This window comes from Astyanax mexicanus, chromosome 1 (genome assembly GCF_023375975.1).
Source record: "Astyanax mexicanus isolate ESR-SI-001 chromosome 1, AstMex3_surface, whole genome shotgun sequence".
Taxonomy (NCBI): Eukaryota; Metazoa; Chordata; class Actinopteri; order Characiformes; family Acestrorhamphidae; genus Astyanax; species Astyanax mexicanus.
In genome coordinates this window covers 40,648,151-40,675,000 of record NC_064408.1, presented here as the reverse complement: position 1 = coordinate 40,675,000, position 26,850 = coordinate 40,648,151, and the positions used below count along the sequence as shown (strand labels likewise).

Genomic DNA, 26,850 nt, shown 5'->3' with positions numbered 1-26,850 from the left:
TGTGTAAAATTACTGTACTGAATGTATTGTAAGTGTATGTTGGATTCTATGCAGTGCAGTTTAAGCGTGTAACGTTATGGTTGTAATTCACTTCAGAGTTTAGTGCAGCTCTGCCTCGTCTGTTGCACAGAGAGAATAAATGTCCTAATAGCGTGAAGAACAGCAGGTGCTTGGTTGTTTAGTGTTTGGTCACTGAGGGCTTTTTTTCTCTCTCCTATTAAAGCTCTATGTTCTTGGTTATCGTGACTCACAGCTGCAGTAATGCAGTAGTAGCATGTCTGGAGTATTTGTCATTACCCATAATCACTGACGTTTCCCGAAACTGCCCGCTGCTGGACTCCTGCTCGGTCATTTTCAGCTCTGGATTGCTCCCACAGTTAATATCAAACGTGTGACTGAATGATTTCTCACCGCAGTCAGCTTTAACTCTTACAAGTCGCCATTACCGCTACTGATAACGGGGGTGCTGTAAAAAGGAAGGTGGAACTGGACGTTCAGAATGAAACCTTGTTATTATGCCTTTTTTTTTTGCTTTTTAAATGCAAGAGTGAGCACTTAGTGAGCAACTAGCCAATTTTCACCAGCCATTAATGGACTGGGCTTGGTGACATTTGGTTTGTAACTGCCTGAAAGTAAAAATGTAGACTGGTTATGACTTGTCTACTATTTGTAGGTTTATCCGTTACTTAACCAAACCAGGCTGCAGACAGATCACAGACTAGTTTTTACTTCGGAAATTAAGTTTGTCTGCGGACCAGACTAGTAGCTCTCCAGCCTAGAGGGTTGTTGAACCCAATTGCAGTTGATACAGTTGATCTCAAAGCAGGTAAATCCAATAAGAAAGGACAGAATAAATAGATAAACACACGTCTCCTCACATGGGATTGAACCCCTGTCGTCAGGGTCGCAGTCTAATACACTATCGCTGCTCTGGCTAGTGAATTGGGACGTGACCAGAAAAAAACACCCTTACAAGGATATATGTAGCCCAAGAATGGGTGGAAAAACGAGAATGCCAAAGTCAAAACTAAAGTCATGCAGAGTGCGACAGAGAGACAGAGGAGGCATGTAAACAAAAGCTCACCAGAGAGGCATTTATTTATTTATTTTGTGCTAAACATTTCCTGCTCTACCATTTCACATTTCATATCAAACCACCACTAATGCAACGTCACTGGAGCTCAACGCTTTTGCAGGAGAACCCTAAGCTAATCCTTCCCCCTCAGAGTCGATGTCTCTGGACCTCCTAGCTTTAAACGAGCCAAGCATTTCTAATCTACTGTAAAGGCGATTTGAAGATTGTAAAGCCATTGTAATGTCTAGCAATATAATCAATTTAACAGTATTTTTTCCAGAGTTTGAAGCTCTACTATGAGCTAATGAGAGATCATGCTAAAAATATATTTCTTTATGTCTTTATTTTATTTATTTTCAACAGTGTGGATTAATTAAATCACGTAGTAAACAGTAAAAAAAAAAAAAACGCTTGTCCTCCACAATCTCCGGACTAAACCTGATGAACTAAGATGGTAATTTAAGGTGATTTGGGATGAGCTGGAGTTGAGATGAAAATACCAAGAGTGTGCAGATCTGTCCTCAAAGCTAAATGTGGCTATTCTAAATCTAAAGTATAAAACATAGATACATACATTTCTGTGTGTGAAAACAAACCAGACAACCAAAGTCCACTAAAATGCATCAAACTAATCCATTAGGGCTGCAACCAATGATCATTTTGGTAGTTGACTAATCTGAGGATTTCCTTTTTTTGATTAGTCGATTATTTCACAGATTTTTTTTTTTGCCATTTCCTCATTTTTGAAAAACTATTTAAACAGCTGATCATGAGATTTAATAGGCATAAAAAATTTAAAATTAAAAATTAAATATCGTGAACAATATTATACCCTCAAATATTGTGCTCTATCCCCCACCTCTAATTATCACGTCTGGGTACTACTTTTTTTACTGTTTTTAGCAAAAGAGTAATTATTAATGTTGTAATTTCCCATTATATATCTACTAGAGAGAGATTATCTCTGTCCAGTATTATTTATTTTACTTTAATCCTGGATATATGGAGATATTTGGAGTGCATTACTAGTATCATTCCATTCTGGATCATTGAGTTCTGTTACAAATCTGATAAAATTCTTTTATTTGTTAATATCTCACTTAGGGATGTGCCATATCATATCATATGCAATAATAAAAAAAATATTTTCATTTTGTTGCAGTAATGTATTCTTGAAATATTTTTTAAATCAGTGTTTTGTCATTTTGCCAAAAGTATCGATATCGTGAAAATACCATGAAATATTTTGATATTATTATTTTAGGGCCATATTGGCCACCCCTAACACCCAATATAACACGTAGGAGGTCATGTGGAGTGCACCATCAAAAACATAACTCTATACCCTACAGCCTTCAGATTGTGATGCGTTCAGCCACATGTCATGAAACAGCATTGCTGGATACTCTCGGATCTCCCTAAACTAACATGGCAGAAAAGAAGAAGAAGAAAGAAGTAAAAGCAAGATAAGCAAGAAATGTCCAAGACATGCTGTCTTTCCCCAGATTATCTTCCTGTAACATTGATTCCTCTTTTCTCCAGTTGTGCTCCAGACTCTCAGGGTGTGGCTCGATCACAATGTGGGTTTTACTCCACTGATGTTTTGCAGATGTTGGGGGAAAGGAATCTGCAAATGGAAAGGAAAGAATTATCACTTTTCACAGAAATCCCCACGCCCATGTTCCTCTCGCCAGCAACAAGCAAACCTCCGCTGCTACTGTAGCAGCGTAGCGGCGGGAGTAGCCGCGGCATGATGAACGTTAACGCTGCTTGGTGCCACACTCCCTGTACTGTCCTCCCTGCAGGCGCACTTCATCTTCTTGGACATGGTCCATGCTCCCTCTCGTTCTCCTGAGTCTGCAAAACTCACACAGCAGTACCTGACGCTGCCCAGTGTAATTTAGCTTAGCCTTCCATCAGTAAATCTAAAAATATAAAAGCTGTATTGTCTTAGAAATGTGTGGATAATACAGTAAAAATGCATTTAAATGCAGTTATTGTGCTATGTTTTTAGATATGAAGGGGATTTACATTAAGTCTGATTTGAATTGGTATTTTCTGTCAGTGTAATTAAAGCTTTGAGCCACCCATTAAGGAGGACATGCTTACATGCATTTCTGGACAAGCTAAGATATAGGACGTAAGTGCACATTTTTATTTAAAAAAGAAAACCACATTTTACTAACAATTAGGGGTGTGACAAGATCTCATGGCACGAGATCTCGCGAGATTAAAACTTGACGAACTTTCTCGTCAAGCTTTAACCTGTCTCGCGGGAAAAAAAAAATAGCTTAGTGTGGACTTTTTAAGCGCGATCTGGCAACGCAGAAGCGATAGCAATAAGTGTGGTGGCTGAGCAGTGAGAGCAGCTTTTAGCAGAAGAGGAAAATTCGGGCATTTGCATAAAAGATGCTTCTGCTACTTTTAAGTTGTATGTCCGACTGCATGTTGGCTTTCCAGAGTGACCAACAAGACACAAACCATGTGTAAATACTGTACGTAAATCGTACACGCAATGACGCAATAGCAATGACTTTATTACTTTATTATGACTTTTTTCATTGCTGAAGTTGTTAAGCTGAGCTAAAGGTGTTGCTGTGTTTTTCAGCCAGACTTGACTCTTTCTGTAGCCGTTTTCTCCAGTTTCCAGGGTTTTTTTAAGGTCTAGGCAACAATACTTACTGCTTTCTGGCTTTATTCGTAATGTGTCTAAAGAAAATGCTTATACTTGTAATAGTTAGATCTTTTTTGGGGGGTTTTGTAACCATTTAAAATAAATAAAAAACGAATAAATAAATAAAACGACTACTATACAATTAAAATGAAAAACGTTTATTTTAATGTTTAATTAATTGTGTTTAACTGTGGTCTGATACGCTGTTTTTTTTTTGTTTTTTTTTTAGTATTGGTCTAATTTGACATAAGTTTGTAAGTCTTGTAAGGTGTGTAATTTGTAGAGCTGCAATACTTAGATAGTGTAATCAACAGTGGCGATTACAAAAGTTTGTAGACTCCAAATTTAAGTGTGGGCTAATCCTTCATTTGTAACAGAACCATACTAGAACTAAAGTGCTGTAGACAGAAATACAGTTGGAGCGGAGTAATGAGCTCACTCCCACAATTTACACTCAACTAAACTTGGTGTGTCTCCAGAAGCGCTCAAATGCAGCATATATTGCATTTTTTACTACCTAAATATCTGTACTTCACAATATCTGTACCACATTTAAACATCTTCATAAACATTTAAAGGGCATTTAAATCCCACATTTAACTCTTATCTTATAATCACTGACTAATATAAAAAAAAATCAATCATCTGATTTGATTTGAGTTCCAAAATCATTGTTAGTTTCAGTCTTTGTAATTTGTTACTGATGTTTGTTAGCATTAGTTGGTTTTAGCCCTTTCATTCTTTGCTGGTAAAGTGCTTAGGCATTTCTCTGACTTTTATAAACATTTCTCTGACACATATTATTTATTAAAATAATATAAAAAAAATATATAAAACTTAATGAAATATCGTCTTTTCCTTACAAACACTAACATAATATGAATTCAACATTCAGGACTTACTTTCAACAACGTATTTCAGCTTATCTGAGCTATGGGTGGCGAATAAGTAAACACATTTTTAAAGAGACATCTCAAGCGTTGTCATCATAGAGGACCTGGCAGGGTTAAATATGCCATATTAAGTTTTTTAAATTCAGATATTCTAGTGCCGCTCCCTCAGAGATGAGCCTGGGGACGTCTGTGACCTCGGCCCCCTCTTAGCTCGGCTAGTGTGTAAGCGTACACTGTGATTTGGTAACCTGTTAACATGGCTGCCGGTTATGTCCCCGGCTCTGAAGGAGCAGTGTTTTCACTGTAGCTCCCTCTCTGTCACGCTCTACATCTCCCAGTCCATCTCTGCGCCCGACAAATGGGTGAACTCGCCTCGCAAGCGGTGAAAACGCGCCTTAATGTGGGTCAGCCCGGTGCATTAGGGAGAAAGAAAGGGAGAGCGCCTCCGCCGCTGTCTTTGCCACTGGCCTGCGGAATTCAGAAAACAGGGCTAGCATGCTTTAAATGGGGTGCGTGGAGATATTAGCGTCCTAGCGCGCGTGTACCCAGCGCAGACATAATGCAACCAAAAAGCTACAACAAAAGCTTTTCAGTGGACTCTTATTTTCCGCTTCACTGCCTCTCAGGCGCTGCATTATGAGTTAAAGCAAAAAAAAAAAAAAAAGCTTCCAATCACATGCAAATACAAGCCATTATTTAAAAGGATTGCCCTGGTTGGGGAAAAAAATTCTATATTACAAATAATTATATGTACAGTGCTGTGAAAAAGTGTTTGCCCCCTTAAGCTAATAACTTGATTGTACCAACCTTTGGCAGTAACAACTGCAATCAAGCTTTACTGATAACTGGCAATAAGTCTTTCACAGTTCTGTGGAGGAATTTTGGCTCCAATGTTCTTTGCAAAATTGTTTTAATTTAACCGCATTGGAAGGTTTTTGAACATAAACATCCTGTTTAAGATCCTGCCACACCATCTCAATCAGACTTTAAATAGGACACTCCAAAACTTTTTTTTTAGCCATTTCAAAGTGGACTTGCTGTTGTGCTTCGGCTCATTGTCCTGCTGCAGAACCCAAGTACGCCTGAGCTTAAGGTCACAAACTAATGGAAAGACATTTTCCATCAGGATTTTCTGGTTGAGAGCAGAATCTGTGGTTACCTCATTTACAGCAAAGCTGTAATCACACTACCACCACCATGTTTTCCATTCAGTATGATGTTCTTTTCAGGAATCATTTGTTGATCAAAAAAAGCATCACTTTTATCACGTCAGTCCACAGAATATTTTCCCAAACTCCTGGGAATCATCAAGATGTTTGTTGGCAAATGTGAGACAGGCCTGTGTTGTATTTTTGGTCAGCAGTTGTTTTTTGACTTAGAAATCTCCCATTGATACCATTTTCACTTAGTTTCTTTCTTATTATTGAATCGTTATTATTGACACAGACCTTAACTATGTCAAGTGAGACCTGCAGTTCTTTTAATTGTTGTTCTAGGGTTTTTTTGTGACCTGCTGTATGAGTTGTCCATGCCCTTTTGGAGTAATTTCGATGAATGTTGATGATTTAGTAATGTCACTCCTGGGAAGATTCACCAGTGTTCCATGTTTACTCATTTGTGAATAATAGCTCTCACTGTGGTTCGCTGGAGTCCCAAAACTTTGGAAATTACTTTGTAATGTCTTCAAGACTGATAGATGTCAATCACTTTGCTTTCTTAATTGTTTTTGAATTTCTTTAGATTTCAGCAAAATGTGTTGCTTTTTGAGATCTTTTAGCTGCTTCATGTTGTCAGACAGGTACATTTTATGTGATTTCTTGATTGTAAAGGTCTGGCAGTAATCAGGCCTGGTTGTGGCTAGTAAGAGGGTGCCATATTAAATGAAACAATACCCTGAAATATTTTATCATGTCACCCAAACCCCAATTAACACATCAGGGTACTATTTTTTTCTTTTTCAAACAAAAGAAAAAACTACACTGTTCTCATTTCTCATTATATATCTACTAGAGACAGATTCTATTTGTCCAGTATCATTTATTTTACTTTAATCCTGGATATATGGAGATATTTATAATATAGTATCATGACATTCTGGATCATTGACTTTTTTTTACAAATCTGATAAAATTCTTTTAAAATAAATTTTAATGTCTCAGTTAGGGGTGTGCCATATTTTATTATCGTATGCAATACTGTCATTTTCATTTCGTTGCAGTAGTGCATCCTTGAAATATTTTTTTTTTAATTCAATATTTTGCCATTTTGCCAAGAGTATCGCTATCACGAAAAACATGAAATATCATGATACTATTTTAGGGCCATATCACCCACCCCTAGTGGTTAGTAGTGAAATTGAACTCCAAAAAAGTGCTTTCCAAAAAGTGTGATTAATCACAGATAATTCATTTTTGATGATCAGAAATGACAATGGATGCCGTTAGCAGTGATTAATAAAGCTGAATAGCTACAGATATAAACGTTTTGTTAGCAGCAATGACAACCAATGCTTCTCATGCTCAAAATGTAAATTAAACGTTTATCATAATAAAAAAATACGGGCCTCCTGATGTAGGAGAGGGGCTGTCCCGACTGCTGAGGATTGTGGGGTAGACGGGCGGAGGATACGCCTGTGACAACCATCTTGTGATGTCTCGTCAGCCATCTTGTGATGGCTCTTGTCAGCCATCTTGTGATGCGCAGCAGAGGGGAGTGCGACAGCGGCTCCGCGGTGCTGCTTATTTGTTTTGATCCGTGCTGACACCGCCGCTTTCATTCAGTTGCCTGATTCATCTGCAGAAAACAGTGTAAAAGATCTCTTTCTGAATCCCAGCTTCATTGTGGTTGGTGGCCCCAGTAAATAATGGGCCGTTTTACTCAAAAAGTGTGTAAATGTTAGTTATACATTTAGAATACATTTTTCGCTGGGCTCGGTTGAATAAGTGAAAAGATCTTTTTTTTACAGAACGATCACTAATTTTTCACTGTGCTGTGCATTGTTGCCAAAACTGCTGACATGTAAAAAAAAATGTAAAAAAAAAAAGCTCAGTGTTTAATTAAAACATATTTATTGCAGATTTGATTTTTTTTTAATGGCTACTTAATTGATGCAATGGTGAGACAAAGTGGCAAAATGGCCAAAAACCTGCAAAAACAGGTTCAGTATTTGATATTCAGCCTAATGTGGCCTAATGTTTTATTTTGTTTAGTTTTGTTTGTGTCTGTTTTTATTTTTTCCATGGCGTATCTCTACTCTTGACCAGCATAGAGTGTGTTTTCATTCAGTTTTAATGGCTTAGAGCCAACATCTAAGCCAAAAAAATAAACTTATTATCAACTAATCATGATAAACACACACACAACCACAGAGAGATGCAAGGGTTACTTACTCACTCAGTTCACATTCAACATGGTCCCCAAAAGTGATAGACACAACAGATTACATAATTTATCACAAAATAGCAGCAGATTTTACATTTATAAATGCCTTACTTGCATTTAAATCCCACATTCCGTTGTTTCAATCATTTTCAAGCAGCAGAGAAAGCTAGGAGCAAAAACCATACCCACAGGAAGCAGAGACAGAGGGCATGGCAGAAATGAACTTATCTGAAAAATAATCAACAAGACTAGGTTTAGAGCTCTGGGTGGTCCAGCAGGCTCAGGAGATCGGCTGTTCGAATCCTGTTCATGTAGCTTGCCATCGGCAACCAGAGCCCTGAGAGAGCACAATTGGCCTTGCTCTCTCTCTGGGTGGGTAGATGGTGCTCTGTGTTTTCCTCATCACTCCAAAGGGTGATGTCAATCAGCACAAGGCGTCTGTGAGCTGATGTATCGGAACCGAGTCGCTGCGATTTTCCTCCGAGTGCTATGCTGTGATACTACTCAGCGATGCTGCATCAGCAGCAGTTAGAAAAGAGGCAGAGTCTGGCTTCACATGTATTGGAGGAGGCATGTACTAGTCTTCACCCTCCAGGTGTTGGGTATTACTAAGGATAGAGGGAATCCTGATGAGTGGGTTGGGTAATTGGTTGGGTTCGGTAAATGGCTGTGTAAAATTGGGGAGAAAATGGGGAAAAAATAGAAAAAATACTATATAAAAAAAAGCATGTTAGCACAAAGATAACTTAATGGCCAAGCAAGCATCACACTGAATATTCTCTCTACCAGTTCAGAAGATCTTAATACTAAGACGCTTTTGGGAAACTGGGCCCAGATAAGTCGCCGACCAAAATAATCATTAGTTGCAGCTAGAACTGGGTATTAAAATTCGATACCAAAAAAAGGCACCGACCGAATTGTCTTGGTACAAAAAAGTACCAAAAGATCTTGTAAAAAAAAAAAAAAAAAGATGCCAAATGCAGGGAAAAATATTTGTAGTTTAAGCACTACAAATTTTTAAGTGATTTTTTTTTCTTAATAAAGTGCCACAAACGTGTTCACTGTTTGTTCCAATAAGATCCAAAAAGATGGAGCCTCTCATGGTGACAGTATGAGAACGAAACTACTCATATCAGCTGTTAATACTTTGCGTGAGAATTATTATTGTTTTTTTTTTTTTGCATTTTTTGGTATCAGAAAAAGTATCGTTTCAATATCTGTACCAGATTCAAAGTATTTGTATCGGTAACAGTATCAAATTTTTTTTAAAACGATACCCAGCCCTAAGTGCAACCGTGCTAGCAGGTCTATGAGCATTCTGGTTCCCAAAACTGTTTGGAGAAAACTTGACCAGATGGTAAAAACTGGTTAACGAGTTTGTTCAAGCTGGTCAGGTGTGGTCAGAATGGTCATGCTGGTCAGACAGTCAGGTAGGGCTTTTTGTAGACCAGCTAAACCATCAAACGAACACATAAAAAAACTCCTCTGTGCTGGTCAGGAAACAGCTTCCCTGGTAGTAAATATGAGTGTTCTATAGCAGCACAGTATAAAACAACAGAGGTGAGTGTTTGCTGAGATAAATAGGATTTCATTCTTCATGTTTTTAAGCATTGCTGGTTGTTTTTCTCCAGTTTGAATGCTTCTGGCATCCAGGCTTCTTCCCTTTGAGCGTCGCTTTTTTTTTTTTTTTTTTCTAAAAAAGCTCCAGAAATGGCCACTTTCACACCGCTGCCAACAGCCCAGTTTGTTTTAAGCCAATTTAGTAAGTGCGCGTGTGTAAGCCAGTCAGGAGTGGTGGTGGGCGGCTGTGGGCGGATCAAAAGGGGAAACTGCTGGCTTTGCTCATTTGCTGCAGTTAGCTCTCCGTCTCCTCGGCCGACGCTGAAACTTTAAAGAGGGGCATCTGCGGGATTTCCAATGGAGTTGGCTCAGTCGATTAGTTTCAGTAGAACACTTAGTGATTTATAATTCCATATTCCTGAAATATAGCACTTAGGAAAGAGTTCTCTGGAATGAGTGTGAGGATTTCTGGCTGTGAGAGTGATGTGGATGCGTTGAGCGTCGGGTGTGTCGGCCTGGGCTTCATTTAAGAATACTTAGTCACCGTTTGTGGGTTTGGCCTGTAGGTTGGTTTTGTGTTTTGGAGCGCAGTGCGGTTATTCAAACATTAGACTGTCATCACTGTCAGGAATGTTCTGTTTTAGAAGTGTTGCAATGTGTTCTGGATTGATTTTACTGGTTTATGTTATAAAAAAGTACTTTTTTTTTTACCCCAAATGAACTGGTATAATAGTTCTGCGTTTTTAACAGTTTTGATTTTTGTAGGTTATTCTTGTTAAAAATGGATCAATTGTACCCTAAAAATATCCAGCTTGAGATCAGCATTTATTATCAACTTGTCATTGATGGTCAAGGTAAAACAACCTGATCAATTCTTGACCCAGCAGGGTAGTGTTGATGTTGCATTTAATTTTAGTCATGCACACCAATTCTCCAGCTTAATACGTTCATGGTAGTCAACCAGTATGTTCATTCTAGTCAGCTACTCAGCAATTTTCTGAAAAATAAGCATTACTCGCTAACAAGGCTAAGCGTTAGCTCTTTTGCCATTCATAGGTGAGTATATCAGACTGTTTTTTGCGCGTTTTCTGTGTTAAAATAAGCTATGTGTGACAAACCGCTAGCTAATATTGCCCTGGCTTACTGGAAAACACTCCTTAGTTCCTTAGTGTAGCTCTGTCTGGCAGGATTAGCCACTAATCGTGGCTAGCGCTAGCGTTTACCTGCTAATGATTATATTGCTGCACCTAGCCTTACTGGAAATCTGGAAATAAACGGAAACGCTTTACTCACCCAAATAGAAATCAGTGTAAATTAATGAATATAGAAATTTATTGATAACGCACCTTATAATCTGGAGCACCTTATAGTTAAAAAAAATATGGTACACCAGCTACACAATCAACATACCCTATGGTGGTTAGGAGCCAAGCTGGTCAAGAGGGCAGAACTTTTTTTAACCAACAAAAGAGAATGCAATGAATGATTACATGTTTTACTTCTAATAGAATAGGATTTTAGTAAAATATTTAGTTAAATATGAAGGGTTTATTTTTCTTCATTCTGGGGAAAAAACAAAACAGGAACTTTAGATCTTAGAGGTTTATATGCCAGAAGACCTCTTTCTAGTTAGTTTGCTTTTAAAGAAAGAACAGAAACATTTGCCTGCAAAAACTGACTGGTTGTTCATGTAAAGAGGGGCCTTATTATTCACAGAACATGAACATTCACAGTTACTGGAAGCACACAGGCATGTCTATAGGAGATTACGGAGCCGCTCAGGCTTTGAGGTGTACACTCTCAGTGTTTTTGGCTGAGAAATGGAGTTTTGGCAGCAAACCAGGTGGATGGAAATGTTCTGAGTAATTTCACAGACACCTCATTTTTCTTCTCTCTCTCTCTCTCTCTCTCTCTCTCTCTCTCTCTCTCTCTCTCTCTCTCTCTCTCAGTATCTCTCTCTTTTTCTCTCTCTCTATTTAGTTTTTCTCTTTCTATTCTCTCCCTCCGACTCTTTTCTTTGTCTCTTTAGCTCCTTTTTGTTTATTTTCTCTCTTTTTTTCTCCATAGACTTTTCTTTCTGTTCATCACTACATAGAGTAGAAAACAACCAGTTCACAACGGTTCAATCCTCAAACCTGTAGCACCTAAATCACAAAACCCTTCCTTTCTCTCGGTTTGTCTGTCTCTCTATCTCTCCTCATTCTCTTTTTTCTGACTGCTGCTTTCTATCTCTCTTAATTTTGTTTTTTTTTCTTTCTTTTCCCTTTTTTTTGCAAACCCTTTTCTTATTCTCTTTTCCTCTTTTTTGCTTATTTTCCTCTCTTGTTCATTGTTTTTAAACTTTATTTTCTCTTCTGCTCATTCAGTCTCATTTTTGGTTCTCTCAATCTCTCTTACCTTTTCATTTTTTCTTCCTTTTTTCTCTGTAGCTTTCTGTGTTTCTGCTCATTTCTCAGTTTTTCTGCTCACTCTCCCCTATTTTTCCTTCCTTCTCTTTTTTTACTGCTTTCTTTCTCTTCTCACACTTTTATCTCCTCTTTTTTCCACTTTCACCAGTTTCTCCTCTCTGTTTCTCTTGCTCTGCTTTTAGTCTCTGTACTGCTTTTTTATTCATTGTTTTCTGTCTTTCTTACTTAATTTTATTATTTTTCCATCTCTAGGATTTCTTTCTCTCTCTCTCTCTCTCTCTCTCTCTCTCTCTCTCTCTCTCTCTCTCTCTCTCTCAGTAATTAGTCTCAGTCTCTTGATTAGACGCTCAGCCAATCAGCAGGGCCGCTCCGCTAAATCCGACCGCTTCAGAACGAGCATGAGCAGCAGAGCGTGTTTATGGGTTTGCCAGTCTGATCTGAGATCAGACGCTCAAGCCCGGCCTCCGCGGGGCATTACAGCTCACTGATCTGAGGCCAGTTTTCCCACGCTGGCCTTTCCAGCAGCGAGCGGAAATCAGCTTTCCCCGAATGCGCTGTGACATCCGATCAGGCAGGAATCAGCGCAGGATAGCGCAGCTCTTCAGCTTCAGCGCTTTGAAGCAGCTGATCGGAGCGCAGTTTCCAGGCGGGAGGAGATGATCTTTACCAGCCTTTTGTTTCCTCATCAGAGCTGAGAGTGAAGCTGTGTCCCCAGTGTGCACCTCAACCGAATACCGTCATTCACTCAGAATCAGCTCCCCTCTCATCTCCTCCAATCTGATCTACTGCTAAACCTCATTCACCCAAACACCTGCTGGAGATCTGAGCCTTCATAATCAGCACCAAATAAAGAGTTCAAAACAACCAGCTCACAGCGAATAAATCCCTGAACCTGGAGCACCTAAATCACTAAACACAGTTTTATCTCCTTCTGTCCTTCCCTCTCTCTCTCTTTTCTGACTGTGGCTATCTCTATTCGTTTTATCTATCTCTCCCACATTTCTATTTTCCTATTTGTTCTGTTTTTATTATCCTTACTCTCTCTGAAGATGCAAAGAAGCTTTATTAACAGATCATTAGTGTCTATCTGTGCTCTTTCTTTCTCTTTTACTTCCTCCTCTATTTGTTCTTTTGTCTTCATTCTTCTTCCGCTCTGTTTTGTTCTCTCTGTTGAATGTAAAGGGTTAAATGAAGGGAGGTGGCTGTGTTATGGGAGGCTGGGAGGTGTGGATATCAACACTCTCAATTTTGTCATGTAGAGGTTTAGATTGTAAAAGATACAAGGATGGCCTTGTTGGAAAACCCAGCAAAGGAGAATGATATAGAGATACTTCTAAGGCTCATGCAGATATACAGTGATGGCTTTAGAATTCCAACATCAATTTAGAATAATAGCTTTGGCTCCAGAACTGCAAAATAGCTCTTGAGTACTGGCTTTGGTCCCAGTACTGGAATAATGGTTCTAGAGGGGCACTAGCTTTGGCTCCAGAGCTGCTGTAATGGCTCTAGAGTACTATTGATGACCCAAGAACTGCTGTAATGTATTAACTATACCTCCAGAACCGCTAATATGCAATAACTATTGCTCCAGAACTGCTTATATGTAATAACTATTGCTTCAGAACTGCTTATATGGCTGTAGAATACTAACGATCACCCAAGAACTGCTTCAATGGCTCTAGAGTCATAACTTTGGCTCAGTAACTGCGGTTTACTAGCGATGGTTATTGAACTGCAGTATTGGCAGTATTCATGTAGACTTCAGTAACAGCTGTAGGACTCCACTCTGGTGGGCTCTACTGTTCTGTCACAGATCAGCACATTAGAGGTAATGGAATAATATGATTTAGCTGCTGTTTGTTTCGTGTTTGCACACAATGGTGTGGGTAAGTGGTAAACTGAGCTGAGGCCAAAGCACACAAATGTGTGTGTGTGTGTGTGTGTGTGTGTGTGTGTGTTGGGAAGGCAGTGATTTGTGGTGCTGTGGTGATGTTGAGTGTCCTGTGTTGGGCCTCATGCAAACCCTAATCACGCTGAGTGTGTAAGACTACACCACAGTGCTGTTTCACCCCAGAGTGTGTGTTCATGTTTCAGCTTCACAGCGGTTTAACACTTCCACTCAATCTCTCTCTCTCTCTCTCTCTCTCTCTCTCTCTCACACTGTTCTGTCTGTTTCTCACCATTCTTTCTCTTACTCGTTTACCTTAGTCACTCTATATTATTCTTTTTTGTTTCTCTTCTCTTCTCTTGCTTTTATTTTTCATAGTCTTTTGTTTCTCTCTCTCCTCCCCCGTGGAGTATCTGTTCCAGCTTCTTGTCAGTACTGTGGGTTCTGTGGGTAAAGGGAGTGTTTACAGTGATCACACTTTCAGTGCTGGAGTTTATAAATGGTCTAGATGTGTTTGTAACACTACTGTAAAATTGATAAATGCATATTCACATTACATTCACTTTATTTACGCACAGGGCTGCGCCTACACTCCTGTTTTGTGTTAACAAGTGCCAAAAACAGCATTTCCCCCCGTGCAAATCATGATACAGGTGCACACACTCATCTAATTCACATCATAAAAAAACACACACCACTGAAAAGAAAGTTTCCACATATTCTCACTAGTTATTTCAGTTAAACTATAAGTCAGAAATAAGTAACATTTCATTTAGTGTCCATATTTATTGTCATTACACTCAGCACAGTTTCCTTAACTGTTCTTTAGTGTTGCACTCAGTAATGTTACCCTCAGTCTCTCTGCACTGAATGGCATTGCACTTAGTGATGTTGCACTCAGTAATGTTGCACACAGTAACGTTGCACACAGTAACATTGCACACAGTAACGTTGCACGCAGTAACATTGCACATAGTAACGTTGCACGCAGTAACGTTGCATGCAGTAATGTTGCACGCAGTAATGTTGCACACAGTAATGTTGCACGCAGTAACGTTGCACGCAGTAACGTTGCATGCAGTAATGTTGCACGCAGTAATGTTGCACGCAGTAACATTGCACGCAGTAACATTGCACGCAGTAACATTGCACGCAGTAACATTGCACACAGTAACGTTGCACGCAGTAACGTTGCACACAGTAACGTTGCACGCAGTAACGTTGCACGCAGTAACGTTGCACGCAGTAATGTTGCACGCAGTACCATTGCACGCAGTAATGTTGCACGCAGTACCATTGCACACAGTACCATTGCACGCAGTACCATTGCACGCAGTAATGTTGCACGCAGTACCATTGCACGCAGTAATGTTGCACGCAGTACCATTGCACGCAGTAATGTTGCACGCAGTACCATTGCACGCAGTAATGTTTCACACAGTACCATTGCACGCAGTACCGTTGCACGCAGTAATGTTGCACGCAGTACCATTGCACGCAGTACCGTTGCACGCAGTACCGTTGCACGCAGTACCGTTGCACGCAGTAACGTTGCAGGCAGTAACGTTGCAGGCAGTAACGTTGCACACAGTAACGTTGTACACAGTTGTGTTGCATTGAAGAACATTTCACTTAGTAACATTGCGCTTAGTAATGTTGCATTAAATAACATCACAATCAGTAACATTGCGTTTAATAACATTGCAATCAATAACGTTACACATAATGACGTTACACACAGTAACTGTGCACTTAGTAACAATGCACTTAGTAACAATGCACTCAGTAACGGTGCACTCAGTAACATTGCATTGATTAACATTGCAGTAAGTAATGTCACAATCAGTGACAATAACGTTGCACGCAGTAATGTTGCACGCAGTAATGTTGCACGCAGTACCATTGCACGCAGTAATGTTGCACGCAGTACCATTGCACACAGTAATGTTGCACGCAGTAATGTTGCACGCAGTACCGTTGCACGCAGTAATGTTGCACGCAGTACCATTGCACGCAGTAATGTTGCACGCAGTACCGTTGCACGCAGTAACGTTGCAGGCAGTAACGTTGCAGGCAGTAACGTTGCAGGCAGTAACGTTGCACACAGTAACGTTGTACACAGTTGTGTTGCATTGAAGAACATTTCACTTAGTAACATTGCGCTTAGTAATGTTGCATTAAATAACATCACAATCAGTAACATTGCGTTTAATAACATTGCAATCAATAACGTTACACATAATGACGTTACACACAGTAACTGTGCACTTAGTAACAATGCACTTAGTAACAATGCACTCAGTAACGGTGCACTCAGTAACATTGCATTGATTAACATTGCAGTAAGTAATGTCACAATCAGTGACAATAACGTTGCACGCAGTAATGTTGCACGCAGTACCATTGCACGCAGTAATGTTGCACGCAGTACCATTGCACACAGTAATGTTGCACGCAGTAATGTTGCACGCAGTACCATTGCACGCAGTAATGTTGCACGCAGTACCATTGCACGCAGTAATGTTGCACGCAGTACCATTGCACGCAGTAATGTTGCACGCAGTACCATTGCACGCAGTAATGTTGCACGCAGTACCGTTGCACGCAGTAATGTTGCACGCAGTACCATTGCACGCAGTACCGTTGCACGCAGTACCGTTGCACGCAGTAACGTTGCAGGCAGTAACGTTGCAGGCAGTAACGTTGCAGGCAGTAACGTTGCACGCAGTAACGTTGCACACAGTAACGTTGTACACAGTTGTGTTGCATTGAAGAACATTTCACTTAGTAACATTGCGCTTAGAAATGTTGCATTAAATAACATCACAATCAGTAACATTGCGTTTAATAACATTGCAATCAATAACGTTACACGTAATGACGTTACACACAGTAACTGTGCACTTAGTAACAATGCACTCAGTAACGGTGCACTCAGTAACATTGCATTGATTAACATTGCAGTAAGTAATGTCACAATCAGTGACAATAACGTTGCACGCAGTAACGTTGCACACAGTTATGTTGCATTGAATAACATTGCACTCAGTATCATTGCACTTTGTGATATTGCACTTTTGCAAGCAGTAATTTTACAATCAGTGACATTAAACTCAAAAACATTGCACAGTAGTGTTGCAGACAGTAACGTTGCATTAAACATTGCGCTTTGTATTGTTGCATTGAATATCTTCACAATCAGTATCATTATACTCAGTAATATTGCGCTTAGTGTTGCATTTAATAACAATACATCAGTAACATTGCACTGAATACCATCTCAATCAGTTACATAACATAACACTGTAACATTACACACAGTTCTGTTACACTCAGTTGCCTTGCAATCAGTAAAATTTCACTCTGTAAAAATGTACTCAGTAACACACTAAATCCAGCCTAAATTAATTATTTCTCAAAGAAATGCATAAAGAGAGTGTGAAGAGAAAGAAAGGAAGTTGAAAGGAGAGAGAGAAGCAGATGGAAAGTGAGAGGGAGGGGATTGTAGGAGACGCGGAGAGAGAGAGAGAGAGAGAGAGAGAGAGAGAGAGAGAGAGAGTTAGGGGGAGTATGAGAGAAACGGTGAAATACAATGGACAATGAATGAGATGATGAATTCTCTCTCTCTCTCTCTTTTTTTGTGTTGGTGATTATGTGAGTGTTCTCTAACGAGCACAGGGCAATAAGGCCAGTGAACATTCCAGCCCTTCATTTAGCTTAGAAAAAACACACAACAGCGCTGCCAAGATCTCTGTGAGAGAGAGAGATTGTTTATGGAGTATTGTATCACATATTTGTGAGCTTTATCACAGTCTCGCATCTCTACTGACCCGTTCACTCCTGATTCACACTGACCATCGAGTTTCAGCAGCTTTTACCTTTTGCAGTCTGTCTCTCTCTCGCTCTCCTCGCTGCTATATTGGTATGAAAGCTGTTGGTACACTTTCACTGCCAAAACCTAACTGAGTGTGAGAACAGCAATGATAAAAAAAAACTGTACAGTAGAAGGTATAGTGTACATGTTTTACTGTACAATAAAGTTTAATTACATAACCGCAGATATACCATTATGAAAGTATTGTTTACATAGTATATTTCAGTAAATTGAGTAGATAACAATGGACTAGTTGTGTTTTATTTTTTTTCACTTTTTATCCATTGCATAAATTAAATAGAAAGCAATTAGCTTCAATATAACAATGTAATAAAAAAATATATTAAACATTATTAATATCTTAGCAGACATACCAACAAATCACAATATGATAAAATAAAGCTTGGTATATATAATGGCTTTGTATAAATAAGTCTTTTTATTATTATTTTTTATTATTATTATTTATTTATTTATTTATTTATTTTTTTCAATTTTATTATTATTATTATTATTTTTATTATTTTTACTTTTTTCTTTTTTTAAGACAGATTATCTGGTTTATGATAAACAATACACAGGTCATAATCAGATCATAATAAAAACTCTGCTCTTTGGGATCTATCTATCTATCTACTAGCTATCTAGCTAGATATCTATTGGTTGATCTATCTATCTGTCTGTCTGTCTGTCTGTCTGCAAGCAACGTTGCAATGCTCATTGCTATCTTACACCCTGCCAACAGTATATTTTCATGCCCTGCACCTCCTTCGTTTAAATAGCAACGGCTCTTGTGAGTATATCTATGCTGATGATGGGCATGAGGTTTGTTCAGGTAAATTTCTAGCGTATTGCTATCTTGACAACAGACAAAACACAGGTGAGCCACTGACTCAAAACAACTGATGCAGACGTCAACAGTCAGACACACACTGATGTTGGATGAATTGAAAGCTTACAATCTGCACTTTCCACACAGTTTCTCTTCACTACTTTTAGACACTGTTTACTTATCATTTAACTAAGTGTGCAGAGGCGTTTCTCCAGGTGTTTCTGTTTTCAGGTAGACGTAAAACTCAAACTACAGTACCCATCATCCTTTTCTTTCTCTCTGTCCAGGCTCCTATATGATGGTGGACTCCTCTCAGCACGACCCTGGAGAGAAGGCTCGTCTGATGCTGCCGGTGATGAAGGAGAACGACACGCACTGCATCGACTTTAACTACCTGCTGTACAGCTCAGACGCCTCCAGCCCCGGGACCCTCAACATCCTGGTGAAGGTCAATAAAGGACCACTGGCCAACCCCATCTGGAACATCACCACACACACCGGCAAAGACTGGAAGAAGGCCGAGCTGGCCGTCAGCACCTTCTGGCCCAATGAGTACCAGGTAAAAGCTGATCAGCCTGCATGTTGGCTGCATGTCTTCTACAAATTTTAATCTTTATTTAACACTACACAACCTACACATGTGTGTTTTATTATTATCCCTTTACAATATACAACCAACAACTGTATATTGTATTATTTATGCACTTTGGGATTTACACATTTACATTTAGTTTCTGCACATTATACAACCAACCAATTATATTCTTTACCAATTATACACCAATTATACACATTATACAGCCTACAAATTGATATCAATTACACTACATACACACTATACAGTAGGGGTGCACCAGGATCCTGTGCTATAAGATCTTGCGAGATTAAAACAGCGCAATAATTCCTGGCATTTGTTAAAGTTATGCACAGGTAGCTTCTCACATTGATGCATTGATGTGACACAGAGGATTTTGTTATAGGTTGCCAGGTATGTATAGAACCCTCATGAGGGGTTGCCAGTTGAATACAGAACCCTCACCGGTGGGATTCTGATAGTAGTTCTAAGGTCTGAAGAGACTCATGAGAGAAGTTGTTGGGTTTATGGTAAAACCAGCTATAGTATTAACATATTGTTCTGTGTTTTACTGCATATAATCAGAGTACAAATTGATTGACATCCATTATAAGATGATTACCTATAAAATATAAAAAAAAAATCACCTGCAGTTTTGCATTTTGTGAATTTCAGTCAAATAAAAATATGTTCAATCATGTATTTCAACTTTTTCTAACCTTTTTTTGGGTGAGAGAAGGGTTCTGTTTACTTACAGTAAGCTTAGATTTCCAGTATTTTGTCAATTGATGAGTTTCGTTAGCACTAAGGCTGGGTTCAGCAGCATTAGCATGAACTGCTAACTGCAGCAATAGCGGGACGTTAATACTGCCCAAAAGTGTTACACTGAATTTTTTAGTAAACCAGGACACTATCAGTTAGTGGTTCATCCCATGTAGCTTGATTTTACACTGTAAACACACAGACTATAGTCCAGTATACTTGCCTTTGTACGGCCAAAGAGCTAGCGCTGCAGGTAGCGGCTAATGCTAATGCTGCTGCACCCAGCCTCAGTGCTGGAGAAACTTTACTTTACCTGACTGGTAGAATTCATACATAAAGCGCAGTGGATTATAAGACACAATGACAATTTTTGGGACAGTTAAAGGATTTTGAGTGCACCTTACAGTCCAGAAAATGGGGAGGATATGGAAAAATATAGTGTTTCTCCCATTTGCTTTGACTTGGATTTGGACCCAAGACACATTTTTGTCTGTTCAGCTTCATTTCATTTGTTAATATACATCAAATCAGATTTATTTATTAAGCACGTTTTACAAGTAATGTTGCAAAGCAGCTTTACAGAAATGTGATCACAGAACAGAGAATCAGACAAAACATTGACCATACAACACAGAACCTCTGAAAAACTCCCTCAGAGCTGGAGGAGGAAGAGGAATCAATTCATTCCTGCATTTCAGACCTGCATTTTTACATTCCAAAAAAAGTTTTAAAAGCATATGTTGCTGTAAGATCTTATCTTATGTTTCTGCAATAATGCTGAATCACAAAATTGTACTGACAGAAACACATACCATAATAGACCCTGACTTTTAAAACTTGATGCTAATAATTTACTAATATATTGTTTCCACTTCTAAAACTAAACAGCCTACATACAGCTCTGGTTAAAATTAACAGACCACTTCAGTATCATAATCAGTTTCTCTGATTTTGCTATTTATAGGTATATGTTTGAGTAATATGAACATAAATGTATGCTGCTTTAAGAGTTCAGAAATCAATCAGTTTTTTAATCACAGTTTTCATGCATCTTGGCATGTTCTCCTTCACCAGTCTTACACACTGTTTTTGGATAACTTTATGCCTTTACTCCTGGTGCATAACTTCAAGCAGTTCAGCTTGGTTTGACGGCTTGTGATCATCCATCTTCCTCTTGATTATATTCCAGAGGTTTTCAATTTGGTAAAATCAAGGAATCATCATTTTTTAGCGGTCTCTTATTTTTAATTTTTTTTCCAGAGCTGTATTTTTTATTTTATTTTTTTTTTTTTACACTTTTTCACACTATACCACCTTTACATTTAGATTCATTACACTTTTCATACCACACACTCTATAAATGAAGATCCTTTACACTTTACACATGAAATGTGTTTACACTTTTCTATTCTCTTACACCTCTGAGAGTTTTCTGAGCCCCCCTAGTGCCCCCTTGCGGCCCCCAGTTTAGGAACCGGTGCTTTAGATAAGGTTACAGTACCCTGGCAGAGCACAGTGGCTGTTTATCAGTGATCAGAAGCCCGCATTGTTTTAGCAGAAGTGTGTGTTTTTGTGTGGAAATCCTCCTTTTGTGCTGAGATTTGGCCGCTCGGCTTTACTGTCACTGATGAATTCTGTAATTATACAGGGATTATGTCAGGCGTGAACCAGCAGTCTTGACTGTGTGTGCGTAATTAGAAATTTATGCAATTAGATTATTTGCATGTGAAATGCCACGAGGCTGCCAAGCTCTTAAATCTCTTTCTCTCACACACTTTCACACACAAACACACTTACACGTGCACAAACACACACACACACACTCTTACAGTCAGTCACATACTCAAAATGCCATTCAGGGTCAATTAAATAATTTCACACATTGTGGATTTCTTTCTCTTTCTTGCCCCCTCTACTTAGTCCTAATTACAATTATAATAATTAACATTTGTCTTTCTGAAAACTGCAGACAGTATTAGACCTTCTCTGTATGATCTCGTATTGATTTAACTGAATTTATTATTGTTTTTAGTGTTAATGAGTATTGTAGGGGTATTAAAAGGATGTGTATGTATCTTGTCTTGTCTTGTCTTCTCTTCTCCTGTTCTCATCTCCTTTCTTTTCCTTCTCTTCTTCTCTCTTCCCCTTTCCTCTAATCACTCTTCTCTTCTCTTCTCCTCTAATCAATATCCCTCTTTTCTCTTCTCTTCTCTTCTCTAATCACTATTCCTCTCTTCTCTTCTCTTCTCTAATCACTATTCCTCTCTTCTCTTCTCTAATCACTCTTCTTCTCTTTTCTTCTCCCCTCTAATCACTATTCTTCTGTTCTCTTTTCCTCTCTTCTTCTCTAATCAGTATCCCTCTTTTCTCTTCTCTTCTCTTCTATTCTGTTATCTTATCAATATCCCTCTTTTCTCTTCTCTTCTCTTCTTTTATCTTCTCTAATCACTATTCCTCTCTTCTCTTCTCTAATCACTATTCCTGTCTTCTCTTCTCTTATCACTCTTCTTCTCTTTTCTTCTCCCCTCTAATCACTATTCTTCTGTTCTCTTGTCCTCTCTTCTTCTCTAATCAATATCCCTCTTTTTTCTTCTCTTCTATTCTATTCTGTTATCTTATCAATATCCATCTTTTCTTTTCTCTTCTCTTCTCTTCTCTAATCACTCTTCTTCTCTGTTCTTCTCCCCTCTAATCACTATTCTTCTCCTCTTTTCTCTTCTCTTCTCTTCTCTTCTATAATCACTATTCCTCTCTTCTCTTCTCCCCTCTAATCACTATTCTTCTCCTCTTTTCTCTTCTCTTCTCTTCTCTTCTCTTCTCTTCTATAATCACTATTCCTCTCTTCTCCCCTCTAATCACTATTCTTATCCTCTTTTCTCTTCTCTTCTCTTCTCTTCTATTATCACTATTCCTCTCTTCTCTTCTCTAATCACTATTTCTCTCTTCTCTTCTCTAATCACTCTTCTTCTCTTTTCTTCTCCTCTCTAATCACTATTATTCTCTTCTCTTCTCCCTTTATTTCTCCTCTCCATTCTCTTCTCTTCTGTTTCTTTTTATTATTCTCTCCTCTCTTCTATTATTTTGTCTCCTCTCTCTCTCTCTCTCTCTCTCTCTCTCTTTTTATCTTTCTTTCTCTGTCCTGTGTTTATTTCATCTTCATTAATTGAACTGACCCTGTGTGTGTGTGTGTGTGTGAGAGAGAGAGAGAGTAATGAAAGGCTCCGTTTGTGTTGGACTAATTGGAAGTCTTGACTGCTTCTCAATGACTCCATCGGTCCGTCGTGTGCGTTTCTGTTGTACATGACTGTGTGTGTGTGTGTGTGAGAGAGAGAGCAGGCAGCAGTTATATTACAGGTTTGTTTCCTTTGTACTGGAAAAAAAACCTGCTTGTAATCAATAATAATCATCAGAGTTATTTTCTCATTTGTTTGATGGTCTGAAAGCCTTGATTTGTGCACCACCTCCAGACGCTCATCTGGACTATCAGAAGTCACAGTACAGGGCTGGAAAGAGTTAGTCTTTATTATGAACAGGGCTGTGTGGAGTTTAACAGATAAACTGATACTACATTATTAACTTCTGCTGATTGATTGTTGTTTGCTTGTTTGCTATAAACGAGTGCACAAAAATGTGTATTAAATGTCTGCCTCTCCTGCACAGGAAATAAAACTGTTTACATATTATTATATTACAGTCTGCTGCCCCTGCTGGCCACAGAAGAACACTGCAGCAAGTTTAACTGTGTATGTGTGTGTGTGTGTGTGTGGTCGAGTGGTGATAATTATCGCTGTGTGTGAGATTAGACAGAAGAGTGATCTGAGAAGACAAACCTGTTTGTGCCTGTTTCTAGTTCACACACACACACACACACACACACACGTTCACACTTCTGATAATTCATCCTGCTGACCCTTACTCTCTTTTACACTCTGGCTCTCTGTGTCTGTGAATTTGTCCACCTGTCTGTCTAAATGTCTGTCTGTCTACATGTCAGTCTTATTAAATGCCTGCCTTTTGTCTACCTGTCTGTCTGTCTGCCTACCAGTGTCTCTCTCCCTGTCTTAGTATTTCAGTAATTACAGGACTGAATATATATTACAGTGTACAGTGTTACAGTGGTGTAACAGTGTAGGAGTGTGTTACACATTAGGGGAGGCATCAAGTGTTATGTTGTGTTATGAGTCAGCGACAGTGTAACAATGTGTGTTAGGTAGGGGTCAGTGGTGCAACTGTTGTAACAGCGTGGAGTGTTCATTGGTGTTGGAGGTCAGTGGTGTAACTCTGCAGTGTGATACTGGAGACGGGTCAGAGGTGTAACTGTGCAGTCTGCTACAAATAAACAGTGTAACACTGTTCTATTACAGGTCAGTTGTGTAACTGGTGTAACTGTGCAGTGTGTTATATTTCCATGGTGTATCAGTCTGGAGTGTTCAGTAGTTGTAACAGTGTTACAGAACCCAGTTTTTGCATGTACTCTCTCTCTTTCTCATTCTGCATGCACGCACACACACACATACACACACACATGCACGCGCACACACAAAAGCAGTGTGTACATGCACATAATTGTACACATGTTCTTTTTATTTTATTTAAGTACCCTCATGCCCTCTATGTGGCATGCTGCATGACTTAAGGACACACACACACACACACACACAAGTCTTGTGGGTTCTGTCTGCTTGTCAGCTTGCATTTGAAATGCTTTTTTCCTTGAGGAAAAGAAAGAAAAAGAAACTTATATGACCACTCTACTCTTTACTAGAGGAGAAATGGTGTATGTGTGTGTATGTGTTTGTAGATTTGTAGATTAGGACAGGAAAACCATTGAAGTGTATTATTATTATTATTATTATTATTATTATTATTATTATTGTGTGTGTTAAAGCGCTAATCTAAAGTGATATTGATCTGCTACATGCAGTTCCTCAGCTGTAATCAATGTTTTATATTTTAATGGTCTGAAGAACCATTTATCTATTCGATAGAAATGTGATTTGTGTGTGTGTGTGTGTGTGTGTGTTTTATAGCTGTTGGCTATGTTTACTCTGTGGTTCTGATCGACAGAGAACCTGCAGGCGCCTTTATAAAACCCCATCTGCCACACACACACACACATACACACACACACGGGCATGAGATGTGTGTGCAGGTGTGAGATGAGTAATGTTGGATGCTGAGTGTAAAGATAAAGTGTAAAGTCTCATTATTTGTTTATTTAATTATTTTTTTTCTGTATTAGTAGTAACACTTTCCAATCAGTGATTAAAGTACACTGATCAAACTCTACATTTCATCACATCAAAGAGTCTTTAGAATGAAAATCACTGTATTCACTGTGGGTAATATTTGAATAATGTTCATTTTAAAGATCTGATGCATTTCGCTTGTGATCACATGTATCATGATAAATACTTTGTATCGAAGATCTTTAAATATTGTGATATAATATTTCTTCCATAATGCCCAGAACTGCTGTAAACAGTATGAGTGGATCAGACACAGCAGTGCTGCTGGAGGTTTTAAACACAGTGTCCACCCACAGTCCACTGTTTAAGACTCATGTCTAGTCAGAGATAGAAGCTCATCTGTTTCTGCACAGCTTGTGTTGCTCATCCTCTAGTCCTCAGTGCCCACAGGACACTGCCCACAGGACTTTTCCCACATGACACTCCCCACAGTACTCTTTGAACAGGACACTGCCCACAGGACTTTTCCCACATGACACTTTCCACAGTATTCTTCCTACAGAGCTCTTTGGACGAGACACTACCCAAAGGGATCTTCAAACTGGACACTGCCTACAGAACACTGACCACAGGGCTCTTTCTACAGGACTTTTCCCACTGGACTCCTCCCACAGGACTCTTCCCACAGGATTTTCCCACAGGTCTTTTCCCACAGGACACTGCCCACTAAACACTTTCCACACAACGCTCCCCACAGTACTTTTTCCACTCTTCCCAAACAAGACACTGCCCACAGGACTGATCTTACAGGACTCCTCCCACAGGGCGCTGCCCACAGGAGATTTCTCAGAGGACGCTGACCACAGGGCTCTTACAACAGGATGCTGCCCCAAAGGACGCTGATCACATGGTCCTTTTTACAGGATGCTGCCCACAGGACGCTGCCCCACAGGGCTTTTTCTACAGGATGCTGCCCCACAGGATGCTGCCCATAGGACTATTAAAACAGGTGATTGACCACAGGGCTCTTTCTACAAGATGCTGCCCCGCAGAACGCTGCGCTTAGGAGTTTTTAAAAAGGAGACTGCCCACAGGACACTGACCACAGGGCTCTTTCTATAGGACTCTTTGTACAGGTTGCTGCCCCACAGGACGCTTCCCCATAGGGCTCTTTCTACAGGATGCTGCCCACAGGACATTTTCCCCACAGGACGCTGCCCACAGGACTTTTCCCACAGGAGACAGCCCGCAGGTCACAGACCACAGGATTCCCACAGGGCGCTGCCCACAGTAGTCTTCACACATGACTCTTCTCACAGGATACTAACCAAAGGGCACATTCTACAGGATGCTGCCCACAGGACTCTTCCCTAAGGGAGCTGCAAACAGGAGTCTTGCTACAAACAGGGCACTGACCACAAGATGCTGCCCCACAGGATGCTGTACACATGCCGCGGCCCACAGCACGCTGCCGTTAGTCCAGCAGTGACACTGAGGTGTTTAAAAACTCCAGCAGCACTGCTGTGTCTGATCCACTCTTTCCAGCACAACAGAAAACACACACCACACAAATGTTCAGTGAAGAACTGGTAAAAGGAGGATAATTAAGATGAAAGAGTGAAACAGAAGGACTACAGTCTGCAGTTATAGAACTACAAAGTTCCACTATATGATCAGTGGTGATTATAAGATGAACAGGAAGTGTAGAAACAGGGAGATAGACGGTTTTAATGAAGCTGC

At 39.5% G+C, this 26,850-nt stretch overlaps 1 protein-coding gene across 17 annotated transcripts in view; it reads left to right on the top strand.

Annotated features, from left to right (window-relative positions):
• Positions 1-26,850, top strand: part of ptprk (protein tyrosine phosphatase receptor type K) — a 206,385-nt gene that overhangs the window by 62,683 nt on the left and 116,852 nt on the right. For all 17 annotated transcript variants that reach the window (XM_049478680.1, XM_049478698.1, XM_049478763.1 and 14 more), the window contains one exon: positions 18,873-19,144. In XM_049478680.1, coding sequence (XP_049334637.1) covers positions 18,873-19,144 — 272 coding nt within the window. The remainder of the gene's footprint in view (positions 1-18,872; positions 19,145-26,850) is intronic.